Source organism: Chiloscyllium plagiosum, unplaced genomic scaffold (assembly GCF_037043375.1).
Source record: "Chiloscyllium plagiosum isolate Xiang-an unplaced genomic scaffold, Cpla_swu_hap1 HiC_scaffold_18, whole genome shotgun sequence".
NCBI classification, from domain to species: domain Eukaryota; kingdom Metazoa; phylum Chordata; class Chondrichthyes; order Orectolobiformes; family Hemiscylliidae; genus Chiloscyllium; species Chiloscyllium plagiosum.
Window position 1 is genome coordinate 7,620,412 of NW_028270156.1, and position 16,347 is coordinate 7,636,758.

Here is a 16,347-nt window from a genome sequence, read left to right on the forward strand (position 1 = left end):
TATCTTTTAGAAGTAATTTGAGTTGCAAAAGTTGTAGGTATTGAAGGTCTGTGGGATGTTCCGGTCGCTAAGCTTGCTTAACCTGGTGCCAACAACTGCATTATAACATGTAGGAGTGAACGACTTAATTGCCAGTAATAGATATGTACCCTGTGCCCCTTAAGTTTATTAATTCACCAATGTGAGTCATTCCAAACACGCAATCTTTCGGGCATACGCGCGCTTGAGTGACAGCTAAGCAATGTTTGCGCCTTATGTTGTATGTTTAAAATCAGAATCCAAGGGGTAATGATTTATCAAACACTTACTATCAAGGAAATGTCAGAGGAAGGGCACCTTGCGATTCACTGACGCACACTCAATATACAGAGGGACGTATAGAAGGCGCTTGCTCTGAGTGGAGCTGAAAACACTTAAGTGGCGTTTCCCAACGTTTTTTTTTCCTCTTCCCCCCTCCCTGTCAGATCTGTTGCACTGCGAAACATGGTGAGTGACATTGACCGTTTCTTTAGTTTTTTTTTAAAAAAAGAAAAATTGTTCTTTTTCTTGATCTCGTTGATATTGGCGGAAACTAGAGCAGGTTAAACAAGTTTTTTTTTGCTGGTTGTCTAAGCAAATGAGTGAGTTTGGTGTGTCCGACAATGCCAGGGTTAATTTGTAAGGGTTGCCTTTTTGTTGCCTGTCGCGGGTGGACGGTGGAGCTGTCCGCGGTGCTGAAGCTAGCTCCAAACGGAAAGCGACGCCGTGAAAAATTTGCTGTTCCTGCAACTGCCAACATTCCAAGGTTATCCTTGCCTCCCCGCACCGTCACCCCCCCCCCCCCCAACCCCTTAAACACCCAATCCCGGCCTTCCCCAACTCCCCTCCACCCAAACCCACCGGACAAAACTTTGATTGAATTATTTCGAATGAATTTGATAATCTGAGACAGAAAGGCTCTTGCCATTCATGGTGCTGGAGTGGCTCTTTGTAAAACGGGTTACATCAGTGACCAACAGCGTCAGCCCCCCCCCCCCCCCACCCCCATCTTCGTCCCCAGCTTCCAAAGAAAGCCCCATTTTCAAGCTATCATCTGTGCCAAGGGAGGGGGTGAGAGGTGAGGGTATCGGAGATGGTGTAGCATCGGGGAGTGCCGACCGGGAGTATTCCCAGCTAAAGGAACCCAACGCGCGGGCTGAGTGACAGGAAGCAAATGGGGCGTTAAATTAAAGATTCGTATCGTTTCGTGGAAGCGAGAGGCGAGAGCCCTGAACAGTCCGTGAGCTGAAAGCCAAAGTAATGGACTCGAGCCGCAGATGGGAGTAAGCGGGGGGGAGACTGCAGTTTAGCAGCCTCTTTGAATTGAACATCACACAAATAATAAATTGTAGGAAATACCTTCTCACAGCTTCACATCCCGAAGGTTCAGGTTCCTCCCTGGGCGCTTGCTCTATCAGGAACACCGATGGTTTGAATCAGACTGTTCAAAACATTATTTGGGGATCGCTGTTTTACACCCATTGCTTCATTGCTGTTTCCAATATTCCACAGGATTGCACAGAACAGAAAGGCATGACTAAACCAACAGTCAGCGTTGCCGAGAGTTCCTCCCCGGGACAGACCAGCAGAATAGACGCCGTTGGAGTAACCAGAACTAGCCTGGAAACTGAAGCCGCAGGGGTGTTCCAGGTCGCGGTTCCCGGCTCCCAAACCACCGAAGGCAAAGCTGTCTCCCTCAAAGAAGCCCAGTCTAATGGCTCTGACGGGGGCACGGTTGGGATCTGTAAGAATGAGTCCACCCAGCCCAATTCCGTCGTCCATCAGGATTCCATCGAAATGTTACCCCGTAAGGATACTGCTGTCGAGAGCAATGAGCGCACCAACACGGTTTACTGTAAGATCGCCGAGGTGGAGGTTAGCTATGGCACTGGCATCCCCACAATCCAACAAAACAATACCAAGAGCAGCTGGGTCACAAAGAGCCAGAGCACGGTGTTACTGGGGACAGATGGAAACACCGCTGTATTCCCCGGCACTCTCAGCGGGGTGAGTGTTTCCAAAGATAAGCTTGTCATGCAAACAGTTAAACTGGGAGGTTAAAAAAGGGGGTTGTGGGTGGGGGGTAGTGGGGGCGGTGTGCGGCCTGGTGGTGTAGGCATGACACTCCAGTTTGGAACTTTGCAGATCCATATTATAGTTGGGTTCTCGGGCAAACTTTTGTTCAGCTTGATTTCAGAATGGAGGGTATAAGACTCAGAAAGGGCAGATTTTCCAATTCCACTTTATTCAGCTAAGCAGGACAGTTGACGGGTCAATTTTATAGAAAGTGGCACGTAGCCACGCAGGTTATTTAAAGAGAAGTAGACTCAAAAATATTAAACTCTTTGGTTTTGCTCAGCTGAAGCCCAGTAATTTCGGGCTTGTTCCGACTTGATCAAGATGGTATTGGTCTTTGTAATGAAAAGAAATGATCAAAATCCCGTTAGAACCAGTCGCCTTTGTTAAAGGCAGTGCTGCCAGATTTGAGTTGCATCTTATGTTTCCATTAGGAAGATGAAGGAGATGAGAATAAAGCCAGAGGGAACTGGTCGAGGAAGCTGGACTTCATTTTGTCCATGGTCGGCTATGCGGTAGGACTGGGGAATGTCTGGCGTTTTCCCTATCTCGCATTCCAGAACGGCGGAGGTAAGAATCAAAGATCATCGGGCACAGAGAGGACATCGAGGGAGGCTAGGAAATCCATAGGAAAGAAAGGAATGGGTGCAAACGTTCGAATGGATGTGGGGGTTCACAATTGGCGATACAGAAGGGAAAGTCATCCCCATGCCTGTGAAACACACAAAGCAGTGAATAATCAAGATGAGTTCTATGATTTCAACAAAAAATCCACAAAGTCTGACCTATCATTCGCCAGTAAAACACACAAAACCTTAAAAAGAACCTCTATTCCTTTCTCGGTTCCTCGGTATGGGTGGTTAGCGGTAATTAAAAATTAAATTGGTCAGGGGTACAGGAGAGGAAAATAAAACGGCTAATGTGGTATCAGGTAGAAAAAAAAATGGGGTTTGGCTACAATAAAAAGGAACATGGTGGAGGAGAGAGAGAGAAAGTGGAGTTTTTCTGGTTCATTAGTCCGCGAACATCAACGATGTTCTGCATACTGCGGCAGCGGTCTCACTGCTGAGGTGAATTTGCAGCAGAGAGAGAGAGAGAGAGGGGCCAGTGCATTGCTATATTGAATGCTGTTAATAGTACTTCTCATTGACCAACCGAACCCTTCCCCAACGAAAAAAAATCGAACTAAATCTGCTACCTGCATTCCAAGCAGCCTGGGTTAATATTATAAATACTCATTTGAAGGAAGCGAACCAACATTAGCATCCCCATTGTTGAACCTACTACAATTATGTCTTTTGACATAGTAATTTTTTAAAAACTTCTTAAATTAGATTGATGTGAGACTTCCATGTGCATCTTGTTTGTGGCCAGCTTCCGCGAATAAAATACCCGTGGAGTAATATCGTTGAAACGTGTTAATTTACTAAATTATACGAATCTAAATCATTAGGAAATGGCACAAAATACTCACACACTCTGTGCACATTGACGAGGAGAGATTGGTTCGCAGTGAGGGGGTGGGGATGGGGGTGGGAGGTAGTCTCCACTGAAAAAGACATCTTCACAAGAAAGCACTTGACTCGTATTTTAAGATGGGATGGATTGGAAATATTTGTAGCTACGTTTTAGCCTGGGTTTGTTGACATCAGGATATAAGACTCAGCTTGCAGATGGTTGAATCGGTATATGCTATGTATACTTTCAAATATGTATGCACGTTTATCGGTAAATATCTGAAAAATAAACAAATTAGTTGACATGGATTTAACAAGTAACAAGCCATGAAATGCAAGCTCATCAAATATAAGCAAAGAACTAATTTATATATTTTTATGGGATGGGCGCATTCATTTATCAATGCAGTTTATCGATTTTAAGACGTGTGCAATCATTTAGAGTTTAGCTTTTTAAAAGCGTTAAAGTAAGAACAAACATTGCAAATTCGTCATCCTAAAACACATCAATGAAGGTATTACATTGCCGTGCTGAAGAATATAATCTCAATTTGAGCATTTCTCATCTGACCTTTCAACAGTATGGACTTATGTCGAATTAATGCATCATAACTGTGATTCTCCCCTTTCCCCAAAAGTTATTCTGAAAAGCATCCAACAGTGTTGGAAAATATGACACTTCTCCCTCTGCATTATCATTGTTCAGGCGAACGCTGTAATATATTTGGAATCACATAATACATATCAATCAATTGAAATACTTTTTGATATCATGACCCAACTGTTCCTATGTATTCATTGCCGGTGTCAATAAGTCTTTGCCAATAGTTGATATATACATTCAGAATATATGAAACGGGAGCAAGTTTCAGTTCCTATGCACGTAATAGAAAAAATACCATTGGCGCGAATATTAGTAGCGCCCATTCAACACAAGACGCGTCAGATTTTACCTCTGCAGTGACTTAGAATCCGGTTCAAGGTGTCGACAGTTACCAAATCACTGCAAACCCGTGCACTACATGAGCCACCCCCTACCGGAGCTACATGAATGACAAAATAAGCAAATTCTAGCGTGGGGTTTCTGGATTGACCGTGGACCCTTGTCAAGCTTTTTCTTACGCTCTGGCCTTGGACGCCAACTGATAAAGTGAGAGTCCTGCCTGGTCAACTGCCCCAACATTCCCCAACAGCTCCAACCAAGCTGTTAAGGTCCACCTAGTGTTTTGTCCAGTAGGCGGCACTCTCAGGAAATGAATGATTTTTGTAGGAAACCTCCTGGATTTGGGCCTTTTCTGTGGGAATGGGTTTCAGATGGTGAGCCGAATTAGAATTTAAGAATATTGACTTCGGGGCGCAAAGTTGGTGTCAGGAATCAACTCACACATCCTTTGGTTTGAGCTGATCCTGAATACACAGATGGAGTTTTTCAGAGGCCACAAACATTTGAGAGTTCTCATTGTGAGCGCCCAGTTTTATTCTCTCTGTACCGTGTCTTTGTAAAGCACAGTAAAATCTACTCGGTTTGTTTGTGTGTGTCAGAGGTTGTGCACCAATTAGCTCACCCGGAAGTAAACCTGCAATTCCTATTTATCCTTCTGGAACATCACCATCTGGATCTTTCCACACATGACACTGTTTTGTATTCCCTAATTCTTAATTGCTGAAGTTCTTGATCGGTATGATCTTACTCGTTCGTGGGATGTGGACATCACTGGCTGGGACTCGTATTTATTGCCAGTCCCTAACTGCTCTGGATGAGGTGGTGGTGAACTGATTTCCTGGTACCACTGAAGTCCTTGGAGTTAGGGAGTTCCACAATTTTGATCCAGCAACAATGAAGGAACGGTGCGATAGTTCCAAGTCAGGATGATGAGTGGCTTGGAGGGGAACCTGAAGGAGGTGGTGTTCCCTTGTATCTGCTATCCTTGTCCTTCTGGAGGGTAGAGGTCACAGATTTGGAAGCTGCTTGTGAGGATGCGTTGTTGAGTTCTGGCTGAAAAGCAATTTTTGCTTTGTGTACGTGATTGGTGAATATATTGGTGCTGGCTGTATTCTAGAAAGGCAGAGACCTGGACGGAGTTGAGTGCTTTTAATACCAGACAATATCAAAAGGAATAACTTTTTCAAAGCTCTCACAACAGGATTCCTGCGGGGCAGTTTCTGCTATTGAACTGTAACGTGGTTGTGGTATCTTAAGAATTCACAGGATGAGGAGATAGATTTTCAATGATGACTTATTTGCAATGCGTGACAAAAGACTCTTGAACGGATTACACTTGTAGGGAGAGACTAATGTTTAATATGTACATATAATATTGGCCTCCTGTGGCACAGTGGTATTGTGCCTTCTGAACCAGGATGATCCAGGTTCAAGCCCAATCCTGTTCCAGAGGTATGCCCTAAGATCTCTGAACAGTTTGATTAGAAAATACGTGTGTCCATATTTGTAACAAAATAGGTTCTATGTCGGCACCTAACTGTTTCATATGTAATCGATAACAGAGTGTTTCTTAACATCACCCACAATTTGGAGTTAGAATTGCTCCAAAAGCTGTGGTTGGGTTTAATTTCCTGTTTGGTCAATCCAAGACAGATCTATATGAGTGTGTACAGGCAGTTCAATGTTAATCGTATCCCTTTGCATTGCTTTGGAAGAAGGGTAACTGGGAATGAAATAATCCGGGTCTCGAAACTGCGTCAGAATCTTACCTGAAACTCTCTACCATTAAAAAAGTCAGTATTCCACCAATTATCGTTTTCTTAAAATAAAAAAAAAACAATTCTAGTCTGGGGGAGGACATGAAATTCGTTCGTTTCGAATTAAATTCGAATTTATTGCTGTTATTTAGTTTCTCCAAACAGCGGAGAATTTATCAGCGGAGATAGTGTAATCAAGGGTTATGGAGATAAGGCAGGAACAGGATACTGATTGAGGATGATCAGCCATGATCATATTGAATGGCGGTGCAGGCTCGAAGGGCTGAATGGTCTACTCCTGCACCTATTGTCTATTGTCTATTATTTTTTGTTAGGTTATGGAGGTCCTGAGCATTTTTCATCTTTTTGGTCAATCCAGATCATGCAGCCTCTGACCATGTCCATTAGTTAATGAACCTGTCGTCGCTGAAGTACATTGGTGTGGCCTGATCATGGCTTTACCGTTTAGCATCAGCTTTGGCTCGGGGAGATGAAGTACTCAGTTTAGATTTCGAACTAAATTTGGTTTTGAAACTGACATTCAGTCACTGAACGTAGAGTATTCTGATGCAAACAATCAAGAATAGAAATTGCCGGAGAAACTCAGCCGGTCTGGCAGTAGAGAGAGAAATAGAGTTAACATTTCCAGTCCAGTGACCCACTAGAAACTTTACTCTGTTTCTCTCCCCACAGAGAAGGCCAGACCTGCTGAGTTTCTCCAGCACTTTCTGTTCTTGCTTGTGTCGGATTTCCAGATGAAGAGTCATCTAGACACGAAACATTCGCTTGCCCTCTCCCCTGGATGATGTCTGACCCGCTGTGATCTCCAGCAGTTGTTTTTTTTAAGTACAGAGTCCAGCATCTGTAGGAATTCGTTCCAACCTATCAGCAGTTCTTTGTTTCATTTCACGGAAGCTGGATTGAGTTACGATTTTGACTCGGTTCAGTATTGTCGAACTTTTGACGAAAATTGGCGCCCGGGTGGCGACAGTTGAGCTTCCAGTTAAACTGACACGGCCTGCCGAATTCGCAATGAGCACCTTGATGCTTAATGTTGGCCAGAAATGGAGATGAACTGTGTTTCAACGTTATCATTTTGGAGATCCCCCCAGTTTAGTGACTGCTAGCACGAGGCAGCTCACTGACCTTTGAATATGTTGCATAAATCAAAAACGTTCTCTTGTTTAAAATCTAAAATGTTACAAAGTGTTGGAGCTTATCTTCAAGTTTGATATAAAATCCACCAAGTGCAAGTCTAGAAAGATACCAGAACGTACAGACAGTTCTCAAACACCCGTTCAGCTGTGTCGGATCTGGAATGTTCGCGTTTAGTAAAACTTCGAAAAAATACTATTAGATGACCGCTCTCGGCTTGAATTCTGTCACAAATAGGTTTCTGCGCGCGAAAATGCCAGCTCCAGCTGCAAAAAGTATGCATTTTAACAGTCTTCCTCATAGACACGCACCGGCAAAAGCACACATTCCCAAATTGGGGAGAGACTGTAATTCAAGATAGAATAAGGGAGACAAAATGGTAGGAGCAAATTATTGAAGCCGCTGCAATCTGTTCTGAAAACAAAAACAAAAAATTGCTGGGAATCAAAGTGGGTCAGGCAGCATCCGTGGAGACAGAGAGCTAACGTTTTGAGTCTAGATGGTTCTTTATCAGAAGAAAAAATGGTATTCACGTACTGGAGACGGGACCTAAGGGGCAACCTTTTCATGCAAAGGGTGGTGTGTGTGTGTGCAATGAACTGCCAGAGGAAGTAGTGGAGGCTGGTACAATTACAATATTTAAAAGGCAGGTGGATGGGTATATGAACAGGAAGGGTTTGGAAGGGTATGGGGCAAGTGCTGGCAAATGGGACTAATCAGGTCAGGATATCTGGTCAGCATGGACGAGTTTGACCGAAGGGCATTGTACATCTCTATGACTCTATGAATTATAGACTAAACTGTAACGGAAATGAAATGCAAAAAAATGACCACAGTCAGAAGAGCCAGAGACTTATTGAATGGTTAGATGGGCCGAGTGGCCTATTCCTGTTCCTAATTCCGAAGGTCTGTACTTCACAGGACGGAGTATTTATTCCTGTGTTTGGGTCACTGCACAGAAAATGCAGCAGAAATGACCCCCTAAATGCCTGCACATTTTGGTTTCTTTTCAGAGCTGTACTTGGTGGATTGTATACCAAGTTTGAAGATAAGGGCCAACACTTTCTTATTTTAAAAGAAACGCCCTTTCTGCTTTCTCCTTGATGTAATGTATTTGGCTTAACACTTTCAATGAATCAGGAGGTATTTGTGCTTCAGTATCGGGTGATCATTTCCTTCGACTTTGCCTTTTTTCCTTCAAAATAACGCAGGCGTTAAAATTGGCGTTGCCTTTGTGAAAATTCTCTCAGTTCGACAACGGCGAATTAAGTCTCACGAAAGTGGAATGTCGGCTTTGCGAGAATGATGGCTGCCTTTGGTTCCACCTCTAACCGCCAGCAATATTTACGCGTGTCAGAGACTGCAGCACTTTGTAAATGTGATTTGAAATCTTATTTTAAGAGGGGTTTAAAGCTGTTTTCACGGTGATATCCATGCGCTGCACTTACCACCCTCACCCAGAGATGTGAAACCTGTTATGAGGAGGTGGCCCTGTTTATCTGCAAAGAATTAATTACAGTTTCCAGTATGCCTATGGGTCATTAAAATTACAAGATGCTGTAGTGATGATGTTGTAAGGAATCGGAGTATGGTGGGGTGGGGGAGTTGAGGGGTGAAATCCCCAATTCGCGTCCAAAATTTGAGGAAACAATTCACTTGCGTGAAATTGCACTCAGTTTCTCTGCCAATTTCATTACCACGTGCGAAATGGGTACGTGATCCATTCACTTTAAAGTTCCGTGGAGGGGGGCTTTCAATACGCTCGAGTGGCACACTCTAAAGACAAGTTAAAACTATAAGTGACAGGCCCCAGAGAGCTTTGAGGTCAAAAACAGAAGTTGTTGGACAAGCTCGGCAGGTCTGGCAACATCTGTGCAGAGAAATCAGAGTTAACATTTTGAGTCCTGCGACCCTTCCTCAGGACAGAAGAGCTCTGAGGGCAATCGATTCCAAATGGCCCGGTAGAGGAACGGCATTACCCCTGACAGTTGTTCCGGTATGGGCGTGTGTGTGATCCGGACCTGAACAGGATAAAAGTTGAGGAGTCTGCTGCCCTTTCATTTCCACAATTCAAACTTTTCTACACAACAGCCATCGGGGATAATGGACTCATAATTGTTTTATTTAATCGCACATCTGATTTGCACCCCTATTACGTAGAAACATAGAGAATAGGAGCAGGAGTGGGCCATTCGGCCCTTCCAGTCAGCTCCACCATTCATACAGTCTTAGAGTCATACAGCATGGAAGCAGACACTTCGGTCCAACCAGTCCATGCTTACCATAATCCCAAACTAAATTAGTCCCCTCCACCTGCATTTGGCCCATGTCCTTCCAAACATCTTTTATTCATGACCTTATCCAAATGTCTTTTGCTGTAACTGCACCTGCATTCACAGAAACGACTCTCTGTGTAAAAAAAAAGGCCCCTCCAATCCTTTTTAAATTTTCCTCCTCTCACCTTAAAAATATATCCCCAAATCTTGAAATTCCCCTCCCTAGGGAAAAGACACCTGCTCTTTACCTTATCTATACCCCTCATGATTTTATAAACCTCTATAAGGTCGCCCCCCCCCCCCCCCCCCCCTGCGCTCCAGTGAAAAAGTCCCAGCCTACCCAACATTTCCTTGTAATTCAAACTCTCCATTCCGGGCAACATCCTGGTAAATCTTTTCTGAGCCCTCTCCAGCTTAATGAAATCCTTCCTATCACTATTCACCATTCACTATGATCATGGGTGATCTTCCAACTCAGTCCCCTGTTCCTGCTTTCTCCCCCATACCATCTCATCCTTTTAGTCTTAACAACTATATTTTACTCCATCTTAAAAATATTTAATGTTTTGGCCTCAACTGTTTTCTGTGGCAGAGAATTCCACAGGCTCCCCACTCTCTGAGTGAAGACATTTTTCCTTATTTCAGTTTTAAATCGTCTATCTCATATCCTTAGACTGCGACCTTGGGTGACTGTCTGTGTGGAGTTTGCACATCCTCCCCGTGTCTGTGTGAGTTTCTTTCGGGTGCTCCAATTTCTCCCCACAGTCCAAAGATGTGTAGGTTAGATGATTTGGCCATTCTAAATTGCCCGCAGTGTTAGGTGCATTAGTCAGAGGGAAATGGGTTTGGGTGGGTTACTCTTCAGGGGGTTGGTGTGGACTTGTTGGGCTGAAGGGCCTGTTTCCACACTGTAGGAGATGTAATCTAATCGAATCTTTCCAGTACTAAGCATTTTAGGATGTAGCTACATAGGAAATTCAATTTGGTGTGTGTGTGTTGGGGGCGTGGGCTGGAGGGGTTTGGTCATGGGTGGTGAGGTGGGGAGAGATGTTTCTTGCTTCAAGAAAAAAAGCTGCTTTCCAACTGTGGCCTCCACCCCCACCCAACAGATAAAGCTACCAGAACAATAAAAATACTGTGAGCTCTGGGGAGACGGAAAATGCTTGTGAGACTCACCAGTTCTGGCAGGAGCTGGACGGGGAGAAACAGAGCTAAAGTTTTGAGTATCGTATGTCCTTTTTTTGCAAAAGGGGCTGTAAAAATGAAGTTTTTACGCAGTTGGCCAAAGTGGGTGGTAGGAGCTGGGACAGAAGGAGCAAGTGGAACAGATGAGAATTGTGACCTCGAGCAAAAGTTGAAGGGAGTGCCAATGGTAGCAGAGAGGAGGAGTCATGGAGGAAGGGTAGGTATTAACATTAGGTGTTAATAGCAATGCTTAGAGTAAACCCACATAAGCAAGACACTGAACCAGAATTGATCAGGGACCTCAAAGTGAAGGAGCCATTGGGAAGTAGTGACCATAATCCAATAAGCTTCAATCTGCAATTTGAGAGGGAGAGGGTACAATTGTAAGTGACAATGTTTCTGTTGAATAAAGGGAACTATGGAGCTATGAGGGAGGAGCTGGCCAAAGTTCAATGGTGCAATACCTTAGCAGGGATGACAGTGGAGGAACAATGGCAGATATTTCTGGGTATAATGCAGAAGATGCAGGATCAGTTCATTCCAAAAAGGAAGAAAGATCCTAGGAGGAGGCATGGGTGGCTGTGGCTGATGAGGGAAGTCAAGAAAAATATAAAGTTAAAAGAGAAAAAATATAACATAGCAAAGATAAGTGGGAAAACAGAGGACTGGGAAGCTTTTAAAGAACAACAGAGGATTACTAAGAAGGAAATACGCAGAGAAAAAAATGAGGTACGAAGATAAACTGGCCAAAAATATAAAAGAGGATAGTAAAAGCTTTTTTAGGTATGTGCAAGGCAAAAAAATGGTTAAGACTAAAATTGGGCCCTTGAAGACAGAAGCAGGGGAATATATTACGGGAAACAAAGAAATGGCAGAAGAATTGAATTGGTATTTCAGATCTGTGTTCACTGGGGAAGACACAAGTAATCTCCCTGAGGTAACAGTGGCTGAAGGACCTGAACTTAAGAGAACTTATATTTGCCAGGAATTGGTGTTGGAGAGACTGTTAGGTCTGAAGGTTGATAAGTCCCTGGGGCCTGATGGTCTACACCCCAGGGTACTGAAGGAGGTGGCTCGAGAAATCGTGGATGCGTTGGTGATTATTTTCCAGAGTTCGATAGATTTGGGATCAGTTCCTACGGATTGGAGGGTGGCTAATGTTGTACCACTTTTTAAGAAAGGTGGGAGAGAGAAAGCAGTAAATTATACACCAGTTAGTCTGACCTCAGTGGTGGGAAAGATGCTGGAGTCTATTATAAAGGATGAAATTATGACACATCTGGATAGTAGTAACAGGATAGGTCAGAGTCAGCATGGATTTATGAAGGGGAAATCATGCTTGACTAATCTTCTGGAATGTTTTGAGGATGTAACTCTGAAGATGGACGAGGGAGATCCAGTAGATGTAGTGTACCTGGACTTTCAGAAAGCTTTTGATAGGAGGTTAGTGAGCAAAATTAGGGTGCATGTTATTGGGAGCAAAGTACTAACTTGGATTGAAAGTTGGTTGGCTGACAAGAAACAAAGAGTAGTGATAAACAGCTCCATATCGGAATGGCAGGCAGTGACTAGGGGGGTACCGCAGGGATCAGTGCTGGGACCGCAGCTTTTTACAATATATATTAATGGTATAGAAGATGGTATTAGTAATAACATTAGAAAATTTGATGATGATACTAAGCTGGGTGGCAGGGTGAAATGTGAGGAGGATGTTAGGAGATTACAGGGTGACCTGGACAGGTTAGGTGAGTGGTCAGATGCATGGCAGATGCAGTTTAATGTGGATAAATGTATGGTTATCCACTTTGGTGGCAAGAACAGGAAGGCAGATTACTACCTAAATGGAATCAATTTAGGTAAAGGGGCAGTACAAAGAAATCTGGGTGTTCTTGTACACCAGTCAATGAAGGTAAGCGTGCAGGTACAGCAGGTAGTGAAGAAGGCTAATAGCATGCTGGCCTTCATAACAAGAGGGGTTGAGTATAGAAGCAAAGAGGTTCTTCTGCAGCAGTACAGGGCCCTGGTGAGACCACACCTGGAGTATTGTGTGCAGTTCTGGTCTCCAAATTTGAGGAAAGACATTCTGGCTATTGAGAGAGTGCAGCGTAGGTTCACAAGGTCAATTCCTGGAATGGCGGGACTACCTTACGCTGAAAGATTGGAGCGACTGGGCTTGTATACCCTTGAGTTTAGAAGACTGAGAGGGGATCTGATTGAGACGTATAACATTATTAAGGGATTCTACACTCTGGAGGTAGGAAACATGTTTCCGCTGATGGGTGAGTGCTGAACCAGAGGATGCAGCTTAAAAATATGGGGTAGACTATTTAGGACAGAGATGAGGAGAAATCTCTTCACCCAGAGAGTGCTGGCTGTGTGGAATGCTCTGCCCCAGAGGGCAGTGGAGGCCCAGTGTCTGGATTCATTTAAGAAAGAGTTGGATAGAGCTCTCAAGGATAGTGGAATCAAGGGTTATGGAGATAAGGCAGGAATAGGATACTGATTAAGGATGATCAGCCATGATCATATTGAATGGTGGTGCAGGCTCGAAGGGCTGAATGACCTACTTCTGCACCTATTGTTTATTGTCTATCGTCTATTGAGGGAATAGAGGGTTAGAATGGGTTAAATCAAAATGGAGGACATCATCTGAAGTTGCCCAATTCAATATTGAGGTGCTACTCCTGATGAAGGACTTTTGCCCGAAACATCGATTTTCCTGCTCCTTGGATGCTGCCTGACCTGCTGTGCTTTTCCAGCATCAGTTTGATCTAATGTCTAGTTTCCAGCATCTGCAGTCCTTACTTTTGCCCAATTCAATATTGAGGCTGTAAAGTACCTAAGCAGAAAATGAGCTGCAGTTCCTCCAGCTTACATTAGATAGTGCATGTCTGTTGATGCTATGTCAAGAAATAGTTAACTCCACCCAAGCTATCCCTCTGCTAATTCTCTGAAGGAACTACAAATTAAGTTAGCTCCCCTATTCTTTTTTCAATAGCACTACATTTTAGAGAATGCTCTTAGCATAGAAAATTCCTTTTGAAAGTTGCTATTGAATCGGGTTCCACCAACCTTGCAGGGAATGCACTCCATATCACAAATGAAAAATAATTTATTTTCATTTACCTTGGCTTTCTGGCCAAATATTTTACAATGGAGCTCTGTGGTGATAAGCTGTCCTACCACATTTGCCATATGTCCCCAAATAAAACTCCACATAATTTGCTCACAATTGAATGGACAATTTTGGGAAGGTGGCAATTCTTTCAGATTGCTAAATGCCCTGTAAAGGTGGTGATAGACCTTTACCCTGAATCTTGGTAGATAATTCTACGATACCTGGGTTTCAGACCCCTGTCACAGCATCAGTGCCTTCCAGTGTTTTTTAAATGTGGGGTCTTGGATGCTGTAGCACAGTCAATGCTAACACTAAAAATGAGCTGATAAGGAAGTGAAATTTGTTCAGGCATAAAGAGTCATATAGTCATAGAGATGTACAGCATGGAAACAGACCCTTCACTCCAACCCGTCGATGCCGACCAGATATCCCAACCCAATCTAGTCCCACCTGCCAGCACCCGGCCCATATCCCTTCAACCCTTCCTATTCATAAACCCATCTAGATGCCTTTTAAATGTTGCAATTTTACCAGCCTCCACCACTTCCTCTGGCAGCTCATTCCACACATTCAACACGCTTTGTGTAAAAAAGTTATCCCTTAGGTCTCTTTTATATCTTTCCCCTCTCACCCTAAACCTATGCCCTCTATTTCTGGACTCCCCAACCCCAGGGAAAAGACTTTGTCTATTTATCCTATCCATGCCCCTCATGATTTTGTAAATCTTTATCAGCCTCCGAAGCTCCAGGGAAAACAACCCCAGCCTATTCAGCCTCTCCTACAGCTCAAATCCTCCAACCCTGGCAACATCCTTGTAAATCTTTTCTGAATCCTTTCAAGTTTCACAACATCTTTCTGATAGGAAGGAGACCAGCATTGCATGCAATATTCCAAAAGTGGCCTAACCAATGTTCTGTACAGCCGCAACATGACCTCCCAGCTCCTGTACTCAGTACTCTGACCAATAAAAGAAAGCATACCATATGCCTTCTTCACTATCATATCTACCTGCAACTTCACTTTCAAGGAGCTATGAACCTGCACTTCAAGGTCTCTTTGTTCAGCAACACTCCCTAGGACCTTACCATTAAGTACATAAGTCCTGCTAAGATTTGCCTTCCCAAAATGCAGCACCTCGCATTTATCTTAATTAAACTCCATCTGCCACTTCTGAATGTAGACTTGGCAGAATAATTCAGGTGTGTCAGCTAAATGCTGTGCTTCGTAGTTATTGACCTATGACAGATATCTGCAATATTATTATTTCTTTAGTGTCTGCAATGCTTTGTCTGTTGATGTGCCTGCTCAATTTTATGTAGTGCTGGATTTGCTATAGAGCAAGAGTTGGGATTGGCTTTATTAAAGATGGTGATGGTGTAGTGGTGAACTCATGATCCAAAAGGTCCTAGTGTTCCAGAGTCATGGTTTTGAATCTCATCATCATTTCTGACATTAAAAACGAAGTTGGAAGCATGATCATTGTTAATTGTTGTCTACAAATCACTGACCAGGCTCACTCCACTTTAGGGAAGAAAGTCTGGACTGTATGTAACTCTAGGCGAAAGTGAGAACTGGAGATCAGAGTCAAGATTAGAATGGTGCTGGAAAAGTACAGCAGGTCAGGCAGTATCCGAGGGACAGGAAAATCGACGTATCGGGCAAAAGCCTGAAGGCTTCCTGATGAAGGGCTTTTGCCTGAAATGTTGATTTTCCTGCTCCTTGGATGATGCCTGACCTGCTGTGCTTTTCCAGCACCACTCTAATCTGGACTCTTTTTTGTAACTCTAGACTGACAGCAATGTGGTTGACTTTCAACTACCCTCTGTGCAATTAGTACCCTCTGGGATGGGCAATAAATGCTGGCCGAGCCAATGACACCTCGTGAACAATTTAAACAAAAATAAAAACAAAATACTGTGGATGTTAGAAATGTGAAAAAAAAACAGTAAGTGCTGGAGAAACTCAGCAGGTTTGGCACCATCTGTGGAGTGAGAAGCAGTGTTAATGTTTCAGGTCCAACATGTTGCTTCTTTGATTTAAAATAAATGTAGCTTGGAAGGCAGAAGATACAGATGCTTGAACACATGCACCAACAGGTTCCAGAATAGCTCCTTCCCTGCCATTATTAGACAGATGAATGGACTCTATAACTTCAAATAATATTGATCTTGCTAATGTTGATCTTGTTTTGCGTACCTTCTTTATTCCTCACATTGTTTAAGTGCCCTATGATCTCTATGTCCTAGTTTGCTATGATCTGCCTGTACTGCTCGCAAAACAAAGCTTTTCACTGTACTTCGGTACATGTGGCAACAGTAAATCAAATCAAACATTATATCCTTTCAAATGCAGCAACAGTTGT

At 43.4% G+C, this 16,347-nt stretch overlaps 1 protein-coding gene across 1 annotated transcript in view; it reads left to right on the top strand.

Moving 5' to 3' along the window:
* The first annotated feature begins 381 nt into the window (after positions 1–381).
* Positions 382–16,347, top strand: part of slc6a5 (solute carrier family 6 member 5) — a 61,194-nt gene continuing 45,228 nt past the window's right edge. The window contains exons 1-3 of the mRNA XM_043705394.2: positions 382–486; positions 1,531–2,025; positions 2,529–2,664. Coding sequence (XP_043561329.1) covers positions 484–486; positions 1,531–2,025; positions 2,529–2,664 — 634 coding nt within the window. The 5' untranslated portion in view covers positions 382–483. The remainder of the gene's footprint in view (positions 487–1,530; positions 2,026–2,528; positions 2,665–16,347) is intronic.